This window comes from Acipenser ruthenus, chromosome 22 (assembly GCF_902713425.1).
Source record: "Acipenser ruthenus chromosome 22, fAciRut3.2 maternal haplotype, whole genome shotgun sequence".
Lineage (NCBI taxonomy): Eukaryota > Metazoa > Chordata > Actinopteri > Acipenseriformes > Acipenseridae > Acipenser > Acipenser ruthenus.
The window spans coordinates 25,909,474-25,926,903 of record NC_081210.1 but is presented as its reverse complement, the minus strand read 5'-3'; the positions used below and the strand labels follow the sequence as shown (position 1 = coordinate 25,926,903).

Genomic DNA, 17,430 nt, shown 5'->3' with positions numbered 1-17,430 from the left:
ATTCTTTAGCATCTACTTAAATTGACATTGCTGCAGATACATAACACTATTTTTTTTCTTCAAATTCAGTGCTGTCGTTTCTATTATGTTCCTATTTTAACCGTGCCTTTTATCTGAATACTGCAGCTCATTAATCCTAAACTACCATTCTTTCCTTTTCTTTCTATTCCTTTTTTTTAAAAAAAAAAAAACTCTGAAGAGACGTCAGAATAGAAGTGTGAATGGGGCAGCAGACTACTCGGGCAGACGTTGCTGTAATGTAACTGAGAGAGCATTGAACAGAAATACGCTGTGCACCCTTGGATAGAAGAGCTCTGGTACTGTGGTGCGGATGTTTTGCGCTTTTTAGGATTTATTTTACTACTGGGAAGCAACCGGGACATTTGAGCTGACTCGCTGACAATACATGTATTTCAGTTTATGACTATTATTATTATTATTATTATTATTAATATTATTATTATTATTATTATTATTAGTAGTAGTAGTAGTAGTAGTAGTAGTAGTAGTAGTAGTAGTAGTAGTAGTAGTAGTAGTAGTAGTAGTATTTATTTAAATTAATTTGCTAGTATATCTTTAATCGACTGCACTGCCTTTCCTCCTTCTCGTGGGGTTCTCCAATCCTTCTGTGCAAGACAAATGCAAACTTCAAATCGGTATGTTGAGAGCCAGGACTGGATTTTAATATACCAATCAAGCTGAAGACCGCTCCACTGAAACGTGACATCTCAATACAACTCTGCAGGTAAGAGTTGTGAACTTTACATCTGGAATCAAATAAAGACAAGGGAAAACACAAACATATTTGAAAATGATATTGTTAGACTTTCTTCTGCATCACTAACTTGATTGTGGCATTTGGTGACAAGGATTGACAACGCATTTTATGGAAGAAGACGGTTTTCTTTCTAGCTATGGAATGGAAAATAGGCTTAAAGAAAACTGTTCTAGTTATTTCCCAGAATATTTACATCTGAGTTACATCGTGCCGCCCAAGTCAAAGGCCGGGACGCGTTAAAGGACGAAAAGGTATTATTTCTGTAGGATCAGGAGCACTGTACACGCACGCATATTCAATAATGCACTTTCTCATTTTAGTTATTGTATTGTTGTTTTTTTTCTTCCAATACAAGGGAAACTAAAAGCATGCATTTGTTATTATTTTAATACACAACTCCGTGATCAAAAGTGCAATTTATACGAAAAACAGCCACAGCCGGTGTTATTTATTGAACTATCCTACCAGAGAAAAAAGACATCTGACTAATCTGAGCATTGTTAAAGATTAATCACAGTTTAAAAAGAGAGCGAGTGAAGAGAGAGAGAGAGAGAAAGAGAAAGAGAGAATGAATGTAGGCGAGTATGAAAAGCACTACAGGTTTAAATAAATAAACAATTAAATAATACGTTTCTTGGTTTTCAGTGAAAACGGATTGATTCCCATTAGTGACCCAGAAACTAATACACCATGTCCAGCTTTTAAACAGACGGCTGCCTCTTCAGACGGGACAGGCTGCATCACAGGAGCAGATAAACACGGTCAAACTGATCAACCCAGACACGCCTCAGCGGTCATGAACAAGAACAAATCAGATAAACGCAGTGCAAATATGATCGATAGTCTATTTCCGTAACATCATATATAAGGCTAATGACTGCCTAAGCCACTGTTTGCTGATTAAGTAGGTTTGGCCATATGTAGAGAAGACTGGCTTACATTCTGCACTGGATCCTATACAAATCCAACTGGATGACGGAAAATACACCAAATAAAAGCGGCTCCTTTAGCAATGTAGACATTGTCTTGCTGGGCTTTTTGCTTCTTGACCGGAGCTCATTTAGGATTGGAATAGTTATGGAAAGAAAAACTAGCTGCAAGTCATGCTGTTTTGCCCACTGAAGAGGATGTATCAGCATGCCGCTCAACATGATCCTTGATCATTATTCCACAGTAAATAGATGTATTGCATCAGGGGAGTTATGACTTCTGCTTTTGGAGGAGAAATGATGGGTTTTAACATCACAGCAGTTAATGATAGTGATATTGCAAAGAAAGACTCGTCAGTTCGAGTTTTGACTGGCTGCTTTCTGTCACTCTTGATACTGACGACTCTACTGGGAAACACATTGGTCTGTGTTGCTGTTACTAAGTTTCGTCACTTAAGGTCTAAAGTAACTAACTTCTTTGTAATATCCCTGGCTGTTTCTGATCTGTTAGTTGCAATTTTGGTGATGCCTTGGAAAGCTGTGACAGAAATAGCTGGGTTCTGGCCCTTTGGTTCCTTCTGTAACGTCTGGGTGGCTTTTGATATAATGTGTTCCACTGCCTCTATTTTAAACCTTTGTATTATCAGCGTGGACAGATATTGGGCTATCTCAAGCCCATTCAGATACGAGAGAAAGATGACCCCAAAAGTGGCATTTATCATGATAAGTGTTGCATGGACCTTGTCAGTGCTGATCTCTTTCATTCCAGTGCAACTGAACTGGCACAAGGCTCAAGCTACCAGCTTTACGGCATTCAATGTCAGCTATGAAGGTTCGTTGATGGATAACTGCGACTCGAGCCTGAACCGAACCTATGCCATCTCTTCTTCTTTGATTAGCTTTTACATACCAGTTGCAATCATGCTAGTCACCTATACTCGGATTTACAGAATTGCCCAGAAACAAATCAGGCGGATCTCTGCCTTGGAGAGGGCTGCAGAACATGCCAAGAATCGACACAGCAGCACTATGGACTCTGAAAGCTCATTTAAAATGTCGTTCAAAAGAGAAACCAAAGTTTTAAAAACACTGTCGGTTATAATGGGGGTCTTTGTGTGCTGCTGGTTGCCCTTTTTTATACTGAACTGCATGGTGCCCTTTTGTGAACACGCTTTGCCAAGTGGAGATGCTGACTTTCCTTGCATCAGTTCCACCACCTTTGATGTATTCGTCTGGTTTGGGTGGGCTAACTCTTCGCTGAACCCTATCATCTATGCCTTTAATGCAGATTTTCGCAAGGCTTTCTCTGTTCTCTTGGGATGCCACAGGCTGTGCCCCACAAGCAACGTCATAGAGACTGTGAGCATTAACAACAATGGAGCAGCTGCATCGTCTTTCCATTATCAACCAAAAGGATTCATCCCTAAAGAAGAAAATGTGACCTACCTGATCCCTCACTCCATTCTTTGCCAGGAAGATAAAACTGAAAGGAAAGAGGAGGACGATTCTGGGATTAAGACCCTGGACAGATTGTCTCCAGCTGTTTCAGGTACCTTGGACAGTGACATAGATGTTTCTTTAGAAAAGATCAACCCTATAACTCAAAATGGACAACAAAAACATGAGCAAAATCAACACAGTGCCGTGTGAGACCGCAACACATTAACATGGGACATTATCTTTAAATGACTTGAACATTAAAATAGCCTGAATGCAGCTGTTGCAGTAAAGCCTAACTGAAGTCCTTAATTAAACCCTGTTTTATTAACAAAGACTCTGGAGTCCACAGAATGTTCAAAGAACTACGGCACTTTATCCTGACAGAAAAAAAAAAAACACAATCTGCAAAATACTTTCTACATTTGTACAATAATAATAATAATAATAATAATAATAATAATAATAATAATAATAATAATAATAATAATAATAATAATAAAATAACCAATACAAAAATATGAACAACAAAGAAAAGTAAAATGTAACTTGCATGTGTTGAGATATTTAAAATGAAATTACTGGTTCATAACACATGGGGGTGTCAAAAAAAAGTAGCAAATTAGCAAACTTCATGTTAGCTAGGTAAACAGTGCTTTAAATATATACAGTATATTTTCAATACTTTTCCTATTTTAGGTTAAATGGATTGGGATATTTTGCAGTGAATTGTGGTATGTATTACTCTTTATTTTTATATTTATTTCTATTTTTATTACAGATGATTTAACAGTTATGACAGTTGCTTGTTTGCTACAGATACTCTATAAATGTCAACAGGGGCTTATGATAAGTGTCAATTAACCGTAACCTCTCTCGTTAAGCATAAACTACTTTATTGTTGTAAGGCCAAAAAGATACCTAAATATGTGACATATAAGCCCTCACCCCCCACAGAGCTATTAAAAAATAACATTTGAAGAATATTAATATACAAAGTGTAACATATATAGCAAAGTTTAACATATATAACTCTTTAAGTTACATTTTCTGGACTGTTTTTTAAAGATTCTTCATAAAAATATGGTTAAACTGCGATTTGAAAAATGAGAATGAACTTATACACCCTCACTTTTTCACAATCGGCAATATACATTTAATGAATCAAAACTGCCTTTTAAACAACAGTCCCCAACAAAACATTGCTTAAAATAGCCCTTAAAGTCGTGTGAAAAGAGCCCATAAAGTAAAATGAGATACCTGCTAGAACTGAGTAATAATTATCCAATCTGTTAAAAGGACTGTACTGAAAAACAGAATTTGCCAAAATAAAATGCAACCCCATTTATCTGACGATAAAAGGAGCATGTAAATCCCTAAAGTCAAGACTAGTAGAAAATGTTGGGGGGACTGTGGTTGCTTTTATGAGTGGCTTTTACCAGTTTTGAATTATTTCATTCTTATGGGGATGACCTTTTGTAATGCTAACCAGAAATACCTGTTGTTGTTTCTAACAGTTAAAAGGTGGAAAGGTTAAGCTGACTAATCTTGACGGCCCAAGTTGGCACCCCTACCTCAAAAATCAACCACATGCTGTTCGCTGTTACATATATTTACAAAGTACTGGTAGATGTTAAAATGTAGATGTGAACACAAATGCTTTGCATCTGGGTCAAAAGCTCCATCGATGTTTGTAGCAGGTTGTGCAGTCTTGGAGTGTAGGCTTGTGAAGCAATCATGGCTTTAATAAAATGCCTAAAGTATATGTATTGGAAAAAGGTAAGCACTGGGAAAGCTTATCCACAGTTACTATGACTTACGTACCCAGTTTACAGTTTGTAACACAATGTCTGTGACCTTATCAGATATACAGAATAAAAATGTATGTTCATTGTATATCTCTGCATTCAATCTTATTTGGAAGCCTTTTCACAAAACACAAATTCGAAACATGAAAGCATTGTTAACAAGGTGGGGGCTGTGGGCGCACACCGGCGACCCTGCGCACCGCAAGCGAGTGTCTAAACTACAATGCAAAGAGCCGGGCTCATCTGCGTCCGGGGTTTCTGAGCTTTTAACCTCATCTTATCTCACCGACGAGGGACTGGACAGAATCCGTAATGGCAGTGTATCCATACAGCACTGCCCGTTACACATTTTACAACTGATCTCGCTGTGATCGGTAACAATATAAATTAGATCTGCAATGATGTTGGATAGGTTCATTCAACATTTCAAAAATAAAATGAAGGAATTGAAAATTACTATTAATAAGGTAGAATTGCATTTTCAAAAATGTGGAAAGGCTAGATATTTACTAATAAACTACCGTTGAAAGTTAAACTCTTCTATAAAAGGAACTGATGTTAACACTATAACCAAAGCAAGTAGTTTTCAACCATTGTTCCCAATTGTACAGGCTTTTGTTTCAACCTGGAACTAAATATCTGATACTTTAAACAGTGTGTTTCTAAAATGGATTGCTGTCTGGAGTCCATGCTCATTACTGGACTCCTATACAATGAAAAAGAAAAAAATAAAAGAAAACTGGTTGAAACAAAAACCTGGAACTTTGGGAGTAGCTGAGAACTAAAACACTCATCCAATTGGAACCACTAAGTCAACTTTGTTTTGCTGCTGTATTAAAACAATTCATAGAGCAAATCAGTCTGCCAGGTGGAGTCACCAAGCAATGGAAAACAAGATTCTAGCACTGCCAACATGGCTGATAGGGGGTGCTGTAGCCTAAAAGTGTTTTTTGCAATAGGTGCCTAATAATGGTCAGACCATTCATCTTTAGGGGGGCTTTCATGATTGTAATGGACAGTAAAACACAGATTTATTCTAATCTTTCATCTTGTGAAGGGATTTACCATAGCAGCAGTGGAAAGTGACCTTGTATCATATACCACACATAAACATGAAGATCTATTGATTCATTTATTGCTCAATATATCTTGGTCTCTCCAGGAACTCCAAGCCAATGGCTCAAACAAGACAGAATGGAGATGGAGATATGCAATAAGGTACCATCCACAAAGCTTTACCTTGTCAGTTTTATGAAGTCTGTTTTTATGCACACAATGAAGTTCGACAATAGAACACAAATATCAATCCAATTGGAGGGAATGTCGTCACTTTGAAATCGTTTGTTCAACAGTAACGGACTGACTGATTCACATGGTTTTTGCTCCAGAACAAATTCTTGGCATGTTGTGAGGGAAAATTTAAAAAATAAACAGACTAATTGCAGCATGCTATTTGGGGTAATTGCAAAAAGAGAACCTTGCAGGCTGGAAATATGCTTGGCAGAATAACATTACCGCAAGTAAAAACACATTCACATCACTGCTTTAAAAACAGTTTCTGTTAGCGACCTTTTCTGGCTCACTCTGTCCTTTGCGATTAACAATATGGTGGAATATATTCTGTTCTAAGTTAAAGATTGATGAGATTAAAACTACTGTATGCAGTCATGAGTCTCATATGAAATGTAAAGCTAGCAGGACTCGTGATCTGCTTTATTGATAAAGTGATAATATATTCTTTGTGTTCTGACTGCTGTTAAGATTTATAGTATAAGCCTTCAGACTCACCCTTCAAGTGCTCTTTAAAAAGTTCTGTCGTCCCCTGAAATAATATACATATTCTAGGAATACAGAGTGTTTATGGGTGGGAGGACAGTTGTTGTCCATTAACCCCTGTTAGGTTCCTTGTGTACTGAGTACTTTGGTATCCCTGGATAGATAATCATATGAGTGAGGTACAATAGATATTTTAGAAGTAGAAATATGATAGTGGATAAATAAAATGGTCAAACCCTCTCCTTAACCCCAAGCCGATGGAGTCATTCCACAACAAATAAGCTGATGGGCCCACATTTCATCTTGGGTTCCTAACATACGGTATACGGTACCTTACCCACCGGCCCCCTGTCTCACAGTGCTTGCTGAAGGGTGGCGTATTATATGTTCTCTATTAAGTTGCTTAATTGGCAAAGACAATTTAATAAAAAAGCCTCGGAACAGCAATCGACTTCAGATTTCTGTCAAAAGACAATAATGAGGCAACTGAAGGAAAACCAACCAGGTCAGAAATCACAGTCATGTACTTGTCTAATCATTTGTTCTGGGGTCATCTGTGGTAATTAAATGTCCAGTTTACATTAAGATGAAATAATAATTAAAAATATATATATATATATATATATATATATATATATATATATATATATATATATATATATATAAAATCAAACAGGCCAGTTAAATTATTAAAGGATTACTCATGGAAGTACATCTTGCCTGAAGATGGAACAAAACTAAGAACAAAAATCCTGATTTTATTTCATACTGCAAACAAATGGGGTTTGGATCAAGGGGAATTCTATGACATGAATTTGATCTAATCAATGTACTTGCTTAGAGCCAAATATATTGGCAATTTAGAAAACTTTGAAATATTTGATGCTAACATTGTAACCTATTCAATATAAACAGTGTAAGATCTAAATACCTCCACTTATGCCATACTGTGTAGTAGTACATATGATTATCTTTACTGTATTCTATTTTAAGTTGTCTGTTTATACAATCTAGAGTTTGTGTACCTTTCCATAAAGGGACATTGCTATTTTACGTGTCCCTTCTCACACTCACTGTCGACAGACTTTTTATTTCAGGGGCGGTGAAAGCTACAGTAGGACACTACTCATCTACTACCCCTCAAACAGCTGTAGATATTTCACATTAAACTCACCCGTGGTCAATTTCCAAAAAAGTAAAATACTTTATTCTAATCTTTCAAGCGCTTTGGCATAAGATTTTGAAGGATATTCGACTTTTTAACAAATGCATCATTGACTAACGTCATGTATCTGGCTGCATGAAGGTGCACAGATAATTATGCCAGGATAATATATAATTTATATTATTATAAATTATGGTATCACAACACTGAACTGTAATTGCTAATGTAATTGCTAAACATCTTAATCCATACCTAAACACCCTTTCTTAATGCACTATTAACCACAGTGCCTAATTGGGTTACACAATCCGATAAATTTGGAATGGCTGTTTTATTAAGATAAGAGGGTTGAATGCTGCAAAGGTTAAGAAAAACAGACAAGGATAATGTTGTGAAATGTACTGCAGCTGGACTTGGTAAGAATGACTTCTCAGGCAGTGTGTTTAGTAATCGTCCAAGCCTTATGAGTACCATGTTCTTGTCTATGATCTGGCTATCAAACAAAGTGGTGTAAGAAAGCGCTTAGCTAGAGTTAAACACAACATAATTGGGTCTAAATTGCTTCCCTCACACACCTATGCTTTGCTACACTATGGTTTACTGCAGTTGTTTCCAACCATCCTTGCTTTCCATGTGAGAAAAAGGTTAACTTTGGAGTAGTAAACATGGTAAGCACTGTGTTTCCAGTACCATCTTTGCAGCTCCTGGATACACCTAAAAAACGCTGTGGACTGATGAGCCAAGCAGAACTCCCGGCCGCTCCCCAGTTCTGTATACAGCAATGTTGTCATTGTGTTTTACTATTCTTTGCTATACCAATATTGCACTAAACTTTTATATTTATATTTTTCTTAAACCATTTACCATATTCACCTTCCTGTCTGTGAGCAAGCGCAAGTGATAACCAAAAACAAAAACAAAACAAAAAGCATCAAACATGTAAATATTAAATCTTTTCAAAATCCAAGCCAGTAAATTAGGTAACAAGGAAGGGACTTTGTCTTTTCCATGCTTCTTTCTTTGCTCAGAGTTATTTTAAATCAAAGGAAGCCATTTACATATTGGGGTAATGTTTGCTTCACCAGCTGCTAACTGTTAATGTAAACCAGCAAATCAATGTTGACAGTAAGAGTAATATCTGGAGAAGCTGATAGCAAAACATGATACAGCACAGAATACTCTTGGCAAAAGACGTAGCAGATAACAGTGCATAATGGAAAAGCTGCCTATAGATAACATAACAAGATTAAATCTGACAGGGAGGAAATCATGAAGAAAGCTACAGTGAAGGTTTAAAATTGTACAAGTCACCATCTTCTCTAAGACTGTAGTTGGTTGTTACAGTGCATGCTATATATAAAAATGTCCCCAGCAACATGAGTTATAAATTAGTAATTGCCATTGTTTGTTTACTGTGTAGTAGTGTATGTACAAGCAGGATGCAGAATTGGGTCACTGTCAGCAGTGGCCTCATTTCTTACTACGGTATGCAGAATGCCACACAGCAAATACTTTAGCACAATCACTGCTGACATGCCCGTACGTACATCTGATGCAATAACATGGTGCATTAATAATTATTTGATGGTAATCGAAACAATATGAGTGAATTAAACCCTGGGGTACTCTATGCATGTATACTGCCCCCCCCTGGATTTGTTAATACATGTGTAAGATAAAAGGAAAGCTACCTTTACCAGTCAGAACTCTAGTGCTGCAATGAAAAACTGGGTAGCTGACACTCTGCTACAGATGGCTGTATCATATTAGGAATTCCTGAGGGATCACAGTTAAATCAGATTGTTGTTCATCTTGAGTAATGTGGTGTGCACTGTGGGTGATTAATTGGGCAATTGGATATATTTAAAATGAAGATATAAAATGAATAATTCAATACAAAATGGTTATTTTCTGTAGACTAATTCTATTGTCACTATTATTTTAAAAAATGAGCTACTGTAGCTTTGTCCCAGATTGGTATTTGGAAGATAAATCTTCTGAACTGCTCCCTCACTCCATAAGAAGATTGTTCCTCCAGGGCTGGCTTGACTTCTTTTCGTTGTGTGGGAAACAGACTTAAAAAAAAAAGATTTGGCTCTTTTGACTAATTCAGTCAAGCCTGTGGATCTATTTCCCATGTTAAATACTCTGTATGTGAAGACCACTTGAGATGGTCCTGGAAGATGTCTATATTTACCGTTCTAGGTTACATTGTACTGGCATGTTATTCAAACTGATAAACAAAGCTTGGGCCTTACACTACAAAACTAGCAAAGACCCATTTGAAACGACAATTTAGTCGCTCATAATGTACTTGTATGTGAACAAGCATTCTTTAATACTAGATTTGTAACATTTCTTTTTTTATATATAGAGGAAAGTGGTGCACTGCAGCAAACACTTAGTCAAGCAGGTCTGTTAACTCTCATTTCATTAATCCTTCCATGCAGTGTGTTTCCAGTTCAGTGCAGCTGTGCTGTTTGCAAACCGCATCCCGCAACTGGAAGCCTCCTTCGTCACAGCTGCCTTGGTAGAAGATAAGGGCAAAATCCTGGACTGTACAGTCATTTTAGTGCCTCTATATGAACTGTAATTACTGTATACTAACTCACACTTATCAGAGTTAAATAGTAACTATACTGCAACTAAACCACTACATGCAGTGTAATAAATGCCATGTGAAAAAAATAGATATATCATTATTTTGTTTATGCCTGTGACTATCATAGAATAATTTATACATGAATATCAAACATTGATTGGGGTAAACCAGTGCCACTGGTGCTAACTCACCACATTCCAAATCTATTTTGAGAAGTAACACATGCAGTCACACTTACAGTACCTTATCATTTACTGTTAGACTGCTAGGTACAAAGCCCTAATACATTTCCTAACTAAAGTGGTTTTGACTTTTCGTAAAAGGCGCTATTTAACTGATCGAAACAGCAGCGGGTCTAAACACCGCCAATGGGATCATTCAAATGTGTGTTTTGAAAATGAATCATCTTACAATGTATCTGTCTTCCCTTGTGATTTACACATATTTTTCAGAAATTCTAAACAAAGACAGTAAGAAAGTCATTTGAAAGTTTCTTTTATTTAAAAATGTAGCACTATTGCATGCTTAATTCTTATGGGTGATTTACAAATCTTTACAAACACAAATATACTGTATTGTATAACCATTGTATTTTGTCAGATAATAATAATAAATAATAATAATGATCAAGATTGGAAATAGATTCAACCAACAGGTTTGCTTACATCAGTGACAGCCTGATCAGTGACTGTTTTGACTGTCTGACTACATTTTGTCCTTTAATGTTTATAAGATTGTGTGAAAAAAATACCTTCATTTGCTAATTGAATGTCAGATACCTGATGCATTTGTAATTATATTAAACACCCTAACTGTACGGTGTTTTATATAGCTGATCTTATAGTCCATAAATCAGCTGCTTCTTTTAAATCTGAAGTCAACAAGGACACACAACAAATTAGAAAATTGGATTTCCATATAGGGACCCGTTGGCTTCGCCAGAGCACTGCCTTGAGGCTGGGCATCATTCAAATTCACTAGATTAAAAATAAAATCAAGACATAACCGAAGGCACAAACCTTTAAACAAGCGTATATGACCTTGTGTGTCAGATTAAGCATTTACACTGAGTGACAACCACAAGTTTAGTGCAAATCCCATGGTTTCACTTTGCCATTAGAAATGAAAATATACCACCTCAGGTGCTGAACTCAATGGGTTTTCCCAGTGATTTTATTGTACCACACTATGGTAAATGTGTATAGTAATGCATGATAATGTATTTAAATAAGGCACCCCACTCTGAATAATGAGATGAGCTTTATTCACACTGTATTTACTAAAGGGGAATAGTTGTAGTGTGCACCTTAAAGTGAGCGATAATTAGTTTGTTTGGAAACCAGGCTTTAACCACTGATAGGCGTACTATTTAGACCTTTTTTTCTGTGCTAAAATCTATCTGGCATCATGGATGCATCACTTGCATTAAAGTTTCCATGGCTATGGTAAGTGTGAATAAATGTAGATGAATGTTATAATGTATTAGATTTTATTTTATAGTTCATTACATTGGTACAAATAATAGAGTGGTTAAATAAAACACTAGACCAAACAACGGGACAGTAGATTTTGATTTATGGTGCACATTAGGCTCACTACTTAATGTGCAGGTTACAGCTACATTTAGTGCCCTTTCGTAAATGAGGCCCTTTGTGTATACAATACGTAAACCTGAAAGCAGGGTCCTGTTTTAATGATTTAGAATGGAATTTGTATGTAATAAATTATTATTATTTGTTTATTTAGCAGACGCCTTTATCCAAGGCGACTTACAGAGACTAGGGTGTGTGAACTATGCATCAGCTGCAGAGTCACTTACAACTACGTCTCACCCGAAAGACGGAGCACAAGGAGGTTAAGTGACTTGCTCAGGGTCACACAATGAGTCAGTGGCTGAGGTGGGATTTGAACCGGGGACCTTCTGGTTACATGCTCCTTTCTTTTACCACTGGACCACACAGCCTCCTCTAATAAATGCATCCAATATACATGTACCATCTGTAATGTATAACTACTGTATTAAAACATCAATTTAAACAAACAAGCTAACTAAATAACTACATCCCTGCATCACTGTTGGTACATTCTAGGGTTCTAGTCTGTAGAATGGTGCAGATTCTATTCTGTAGAATCGTGCTGGTTCTATTCTGTAGAATCGTGCAGGTTCTATTCTGTAGAATCGTGGGAGTTCTGTTCATTGAACCTGCAATGTTTGCCTTAGAGGAACGTTTTTTTTAGTGGATTGAAATGGTATTAGCACTTCATGCTCCCAGTAATCTTTTAATATCCTGACCATTTAAAATAGATCCTGAATGATATGACTTACCTCTTCAAAATGTGCTCATTGTGAGGTCATTGTCATTTATTTTAGCATTTCTAAATTCAGCTCTATTGCGTGTTTAATAATTGTGTGATCATACAATACAATAGCAAAAGGCAGTGTTCCATTTTAAAACTGCACACGGTATATTTCAGGGTACCAAATGATGACCAGCACAGATAAAACTGTATGTCATGAACAGAACTAATAAAGCATTCAAATCCCAAACGCCATGCCCAAATCTGCATTTGCATTGCACTAACCTATAATACAATATTTATTAAGATAAAAAAGACTGTATAAAGATTACCCTATCACCGAAGTTCCTCAATTCACAGCTGATACTAAATGCATATTGTATTAGTAGATTCTGACAACCATTACAGAAAAGTAAAAGTAATTTTACAGAAAATTCTTAATCCAACCGATTGAAAATATGTGCAGATTTTTTCTTTATTTTTTGCTCTACATGGCAGCTATATGCTTCCAGAATTATCGGCTGTGTGTCATGCAGTTCTTATTTTTTTCTCTCCTCTAAACTGTCAGCTCTTCCAGTCTCTGTTTGTTTAGCAGAATTTGATCTGTAAAATTAATATACACACCTCAACCCCAGTCCATGTTAAATGGTCAATCTGAGACATTAATTTGATGGGAGACAGCATGGTCTTTCTGTGCACACAAGATATTTGACTGAAGGGCTTAGTTAAGTATCTGTTCAAGCATTGTGGAACACACCATGACATTTACTTTCTGTTGCAAGCTCCTGTGGTCTACATATGGTTTTCAAATGTCTTTTTTTTTTTAACAACACCACAAAGGGTTTGGTATTTGTATTCACGTGTGCAGGGTCGTTAACCAACTAGGGCATTTTCGTATTCAAATTGCTGATCTCTAAATGCACAGCACCTTTTCAGTTTAACCACATTGCTTACCAGTACGTGGAGGTGTCATGAAATTCGTTCAGTAACAATAGCCTGTCCCATATCTAACAATGACACTTCTGTTAAACTCCCTACATTTCTGTTTTGCTTGACTTTCTTCAATTCAATGCGCAACAAAACATAGACCCCAAACGGCAACACTAGTGAGCAGTAAATGTCACTATATATATTCTCTAATTCTGAACCATATAGCGTAAACCGAACCTCAGCTACATGGTTATTAAGTTTTGATAACAAGCTTTGAGACATACTGTGAAACACAATACAATAATTTGAACTATATACAGTATATATTTAACATATAACTTATACATATAATTTTTATATTTATAAACTGTTCTTAGGCATTTTAAAGTCATAAAGTTATTTAGTAAAGGATACAAGAAAAAAAATAGCTCTGTGGCATAATGCAGGTTGCTGATGTCCTCTTTTTCACCCAGCAAATGTTTATCACTGAAGGCAGGAAGAGGTCTTGTTTGTTTAGTTTGAAAAGACAGAACGTCTGAGCTACACAAATCTAATTTAAAGTCACAGCTGAAAAAAAAAAACTCCTCAGGGAGGGAAAGGATTTTCATTTTTTAATTAAAAGGATTTTCATGTTTTCATTTCAAAGGACTGATATGCAGCTTGGCTGTGCCAGTCTGTTTCAGAACTTGGTGGAACCCTGTGTTATTGTAATCCAATCCTGTCAGGAAATATGCATAAGGCAACCTTATATCCAGCACTGAACAACCACCTGAGGGGAGCTTTTTTGTGAAAATGTTATCTTTGTTCATTTATTTGGAAAACGGGGTGACAAGAGAACACCTTAATGGTAAAATTGCAGGCTTTTATAGAAAATGGTAGTACTGTGGCAGAAAGCAAGCATGTTTCTAATCTTTTGCCTTGGAGAGCTGCAGTTCTCAGTCACATGATTTAATACTAAAGTGTTTTCTGTGCTGTCAAGTCTCGACTCTGGTGGGTGGCTGAGGAACACAGATTGCCAGAGAAACAAGGAACAGAGACAATGGGTGCTGGGTATCTTCACAGCCACAGAGCCCAGTGCAGGAATCACTGTACATACAGCCTTTATTTGTAATCTACATTTAGCTTTAATTTGTCATTTAAATGCAGAGTCTACATCCATTAAACAATATGTTTATTTCATAATACCCAAAAGCCACCCTTTTGAGATTCATTCTAAAATATTATTACTATACTTGGATCTAACCTAATGCTTTCCCTAGTTCAACATGTGTTCATACATAAGCGCAAAAATTTGTGATTGCCCCATTTACATTCCATAGGGCTTGGCGTCATAAGAAAAACTGAAAATCAGAAACTGTTTAACTAGAAATATTAAAACCCTTATACCATTGCAGTGGGTATTCCACCTTTCACAGAGGTCAAACAGATATAAAAGAAAAGATGATGGCAGTGCCGCTTGCATTCTGTGAAAGAAACTACCATTTCTGATCCTGATTTGAAAGGAATGGCTTGTACTGACAGTGATAATGCATGATCTAATCTATAACTTCATTAACTTGCTCTGCAGTTCAAGAGCACTGAAAAAAATATACAAACTCTCATTAACAATGGATGAGAATCAGCCTTTCTCCAAACATTATTTTAAATTGGTGAATTGGATACCTCTGGTGGGAGGTCAAGCAGCAATGTGAATTGCAATGCATGGCTGGCGATTTTGCTGTGTGTGCGTTTTTTTTCTTTTTTACATGAAAGAATGGCTTTTCAGTGACAAGCGATTTGAACAGTACTCTAGATAATATAGCAACAAAAGTATTTTCAGCTTAATATTATTAATGTGTTACTAAGAATACAGTTGAATGACCACAAAAAATGTAATCATGGTAAACTGATTTGGTAAATATCATTATGTTTTGTTATATGTTACTAGCTTTCATGTATTGAATTGTGGGTCTTGTTTTTATCAAACACAAAAAATAATTAAAAGTATTAGTTTGTAACAGTGTCCTTCATTTGCATAATGTATGCATGATTACACACTTCAATTTCATTCAACCACATAAATGTAAAGGGCTTAACTGACCAGAGCCCTACATTTACATAAGGTCAAATGTTTATTATATACACTGAAGCATATATTACTTTATACTGTGGTTAGGAAAAAAAAAAGTATTCTTTATTTTGTGGATTGAATTGTCTGTTGCATATTATTAATTTTTTTTTTTTTGTTTTTTTTTTTTAAAAGTGCTTTGGGGGTTAAATTGCACCCAGTGCTATAAAAAACAAAAACAAAACAAAACAAAAAAAAACACTGTTTAATGAAGTTGTGAGTGAATTTATTCAATAATCTTCACCAATCTTTTTTTCAGACATTCTTACCTCACCTGTCAAGTCCAGATAAAATGTCGTCATATCTATGTTAATACAAGCTAGTATGTGCTGATGAGCCTAGATCATTTCAGAATTAAAATTATCTTAAATCCAATTATATAAAAAGGCAGTAGAAGTTGGTCTTCCCCTTTATTATTTTAATTGATTTACAGAATTGGTTCTGCAATTTTTCAGACTTCTGTCAAAACCAAGCAATGGATATGTACCAAATTCCTGAATATTTTCAGAGCATCCAAAAGGATAACAAATGGCCCTCAAAGAGACCTAATATTACTAGGGGGCTTGTTGGCTCCCTTTACAAAAACTAAAAATAATGATACAGTTTAGTACTAGTTTGGCAGTATTTTGTATGGAGTACCAGTATTGTAGTGTAATACCAGTACATTGTGAGGGCAGTAGCAGCACAAAGTTGAATAAATGTGCAGAGCGTTTAAGATCTGAAAGGATGTGAATTCATGCACAGTGCCACCTATCCCTCTGCTGACTAACGATTTCGAGAGAGGGACAGATGGATCAGGTGGCATGCTATCAACTCTCTCTGACTGAATTGTTTATCATTTTAATTTTTTTATTAGAAATCAGTGACAGTACACTGAATAGATGAAAAGAAAACGATTTAGAAATAATGTCGGTCTATGAGGAAGTGTACGATTCCAATTAAGATGCATATTCAATTAAAAAAAACAAAAAAAAAACATTATTTTGTATAAAAATGGAAATTGAATACAGTCAAGCAAATCTGTAGTTAAATCTGTTGATTCATAATTTTAAATACCATTTGCTATGTAAATATAGGATGCTAAATCATTTGAAAAAAAAAAACAACAGACTAAAACATACCAGTCAATTTGTGTTAAATTACACAACCAATATCCTACACTTGATGCTTTCTTCTACTGCTATTGTATTTTCATTGACCTTAGACTGAAAATATATCAGTCTTGAGAATTGTGATTTTATGGTGTGGTAGGTCAACAATACCAGTAAAACATTTGATTTGGATTATTTGACATTTAAAGAAATGTGCTGTTGTATAGCTCAATAATAAAGTCTGTAAATCCCAACTCCATTTCTCAAAGTGCTGTATACCTTTTACAAAATCCCTGTTACATCTACTAGAAAATATTCTCTGAAAGCTGATATCAGCCCAATATTTGAGCTTTGAAGTGCAGGGGTTTGGAGGTAGACAAGTATAGCATCTGCTTGACATGAACTGAGAGTGGGTTTCCAGTGCATTAGAACCAAAGGCAGAACTGTTTGCCGTTGTAATGAGTTAAGGGATAATGAAAAAGATGAAGAATATGGATTGACTAGGTCAT

General features: G+C 35.9%; 1 protein-coding gene across 5 annotated transcripts; it reads left to right on the top strand.

Annotated features, from left to right (window-relative positions):
- The first annotated feature begins 210 nt into the window (after positions 1–210).
- On the top strand, positions 211–16,021 carry LOC117431345 (D(1) dopamine receptor-like). Of its 5 annotated transcripts, XR_009308164.1 has the most exons (4): positions 211–3,256; positions 3,844–3,878; positions 6,115–6,170; positions 10,344–16,021. XR_009308164.1 is itself a non-coding variant. In XM_058996250.1 (2 exons), the coding sequence occupies exons 1-2, from the start codon at positions 1,960–1,962 to the stop codon at positions 3,846–3,848; spliced, it is 1,302 nt and encodes a 433-aa protein (XP_058852233.1). In that variant the 5' UTR covers positions 211–1,959; the 3' UTR covers positions 3,849–5,017. The 5 variants fall into 5 exon arrangements, 2 of the variants coding, with proteins under 2 accessions (XP_058852233.1, XP_058852231.1); XR_009308162.1 differs by having other exon boundaries at positions 212–3,878; positions 10,344–16,018; XM_058996250.1 differs by lacking the exons at positions 6,115–6,170; positions 10,344–16,021 and having other exon boundaries at positions 3,844–5,017.
- Positions 16,022–17,430: the final 1,409 nt, after the last annotated feature.

Bases quoted from the DNA above. Each gene is read 5' to 3' on its own strand.
- LOC117431345 (XM_058996248.1), top strand. From the start codon at position 1,960: ATGTATTGCATCAGGGGAGTTATGACTTCTGCTTTTGGAGGAGAAATG.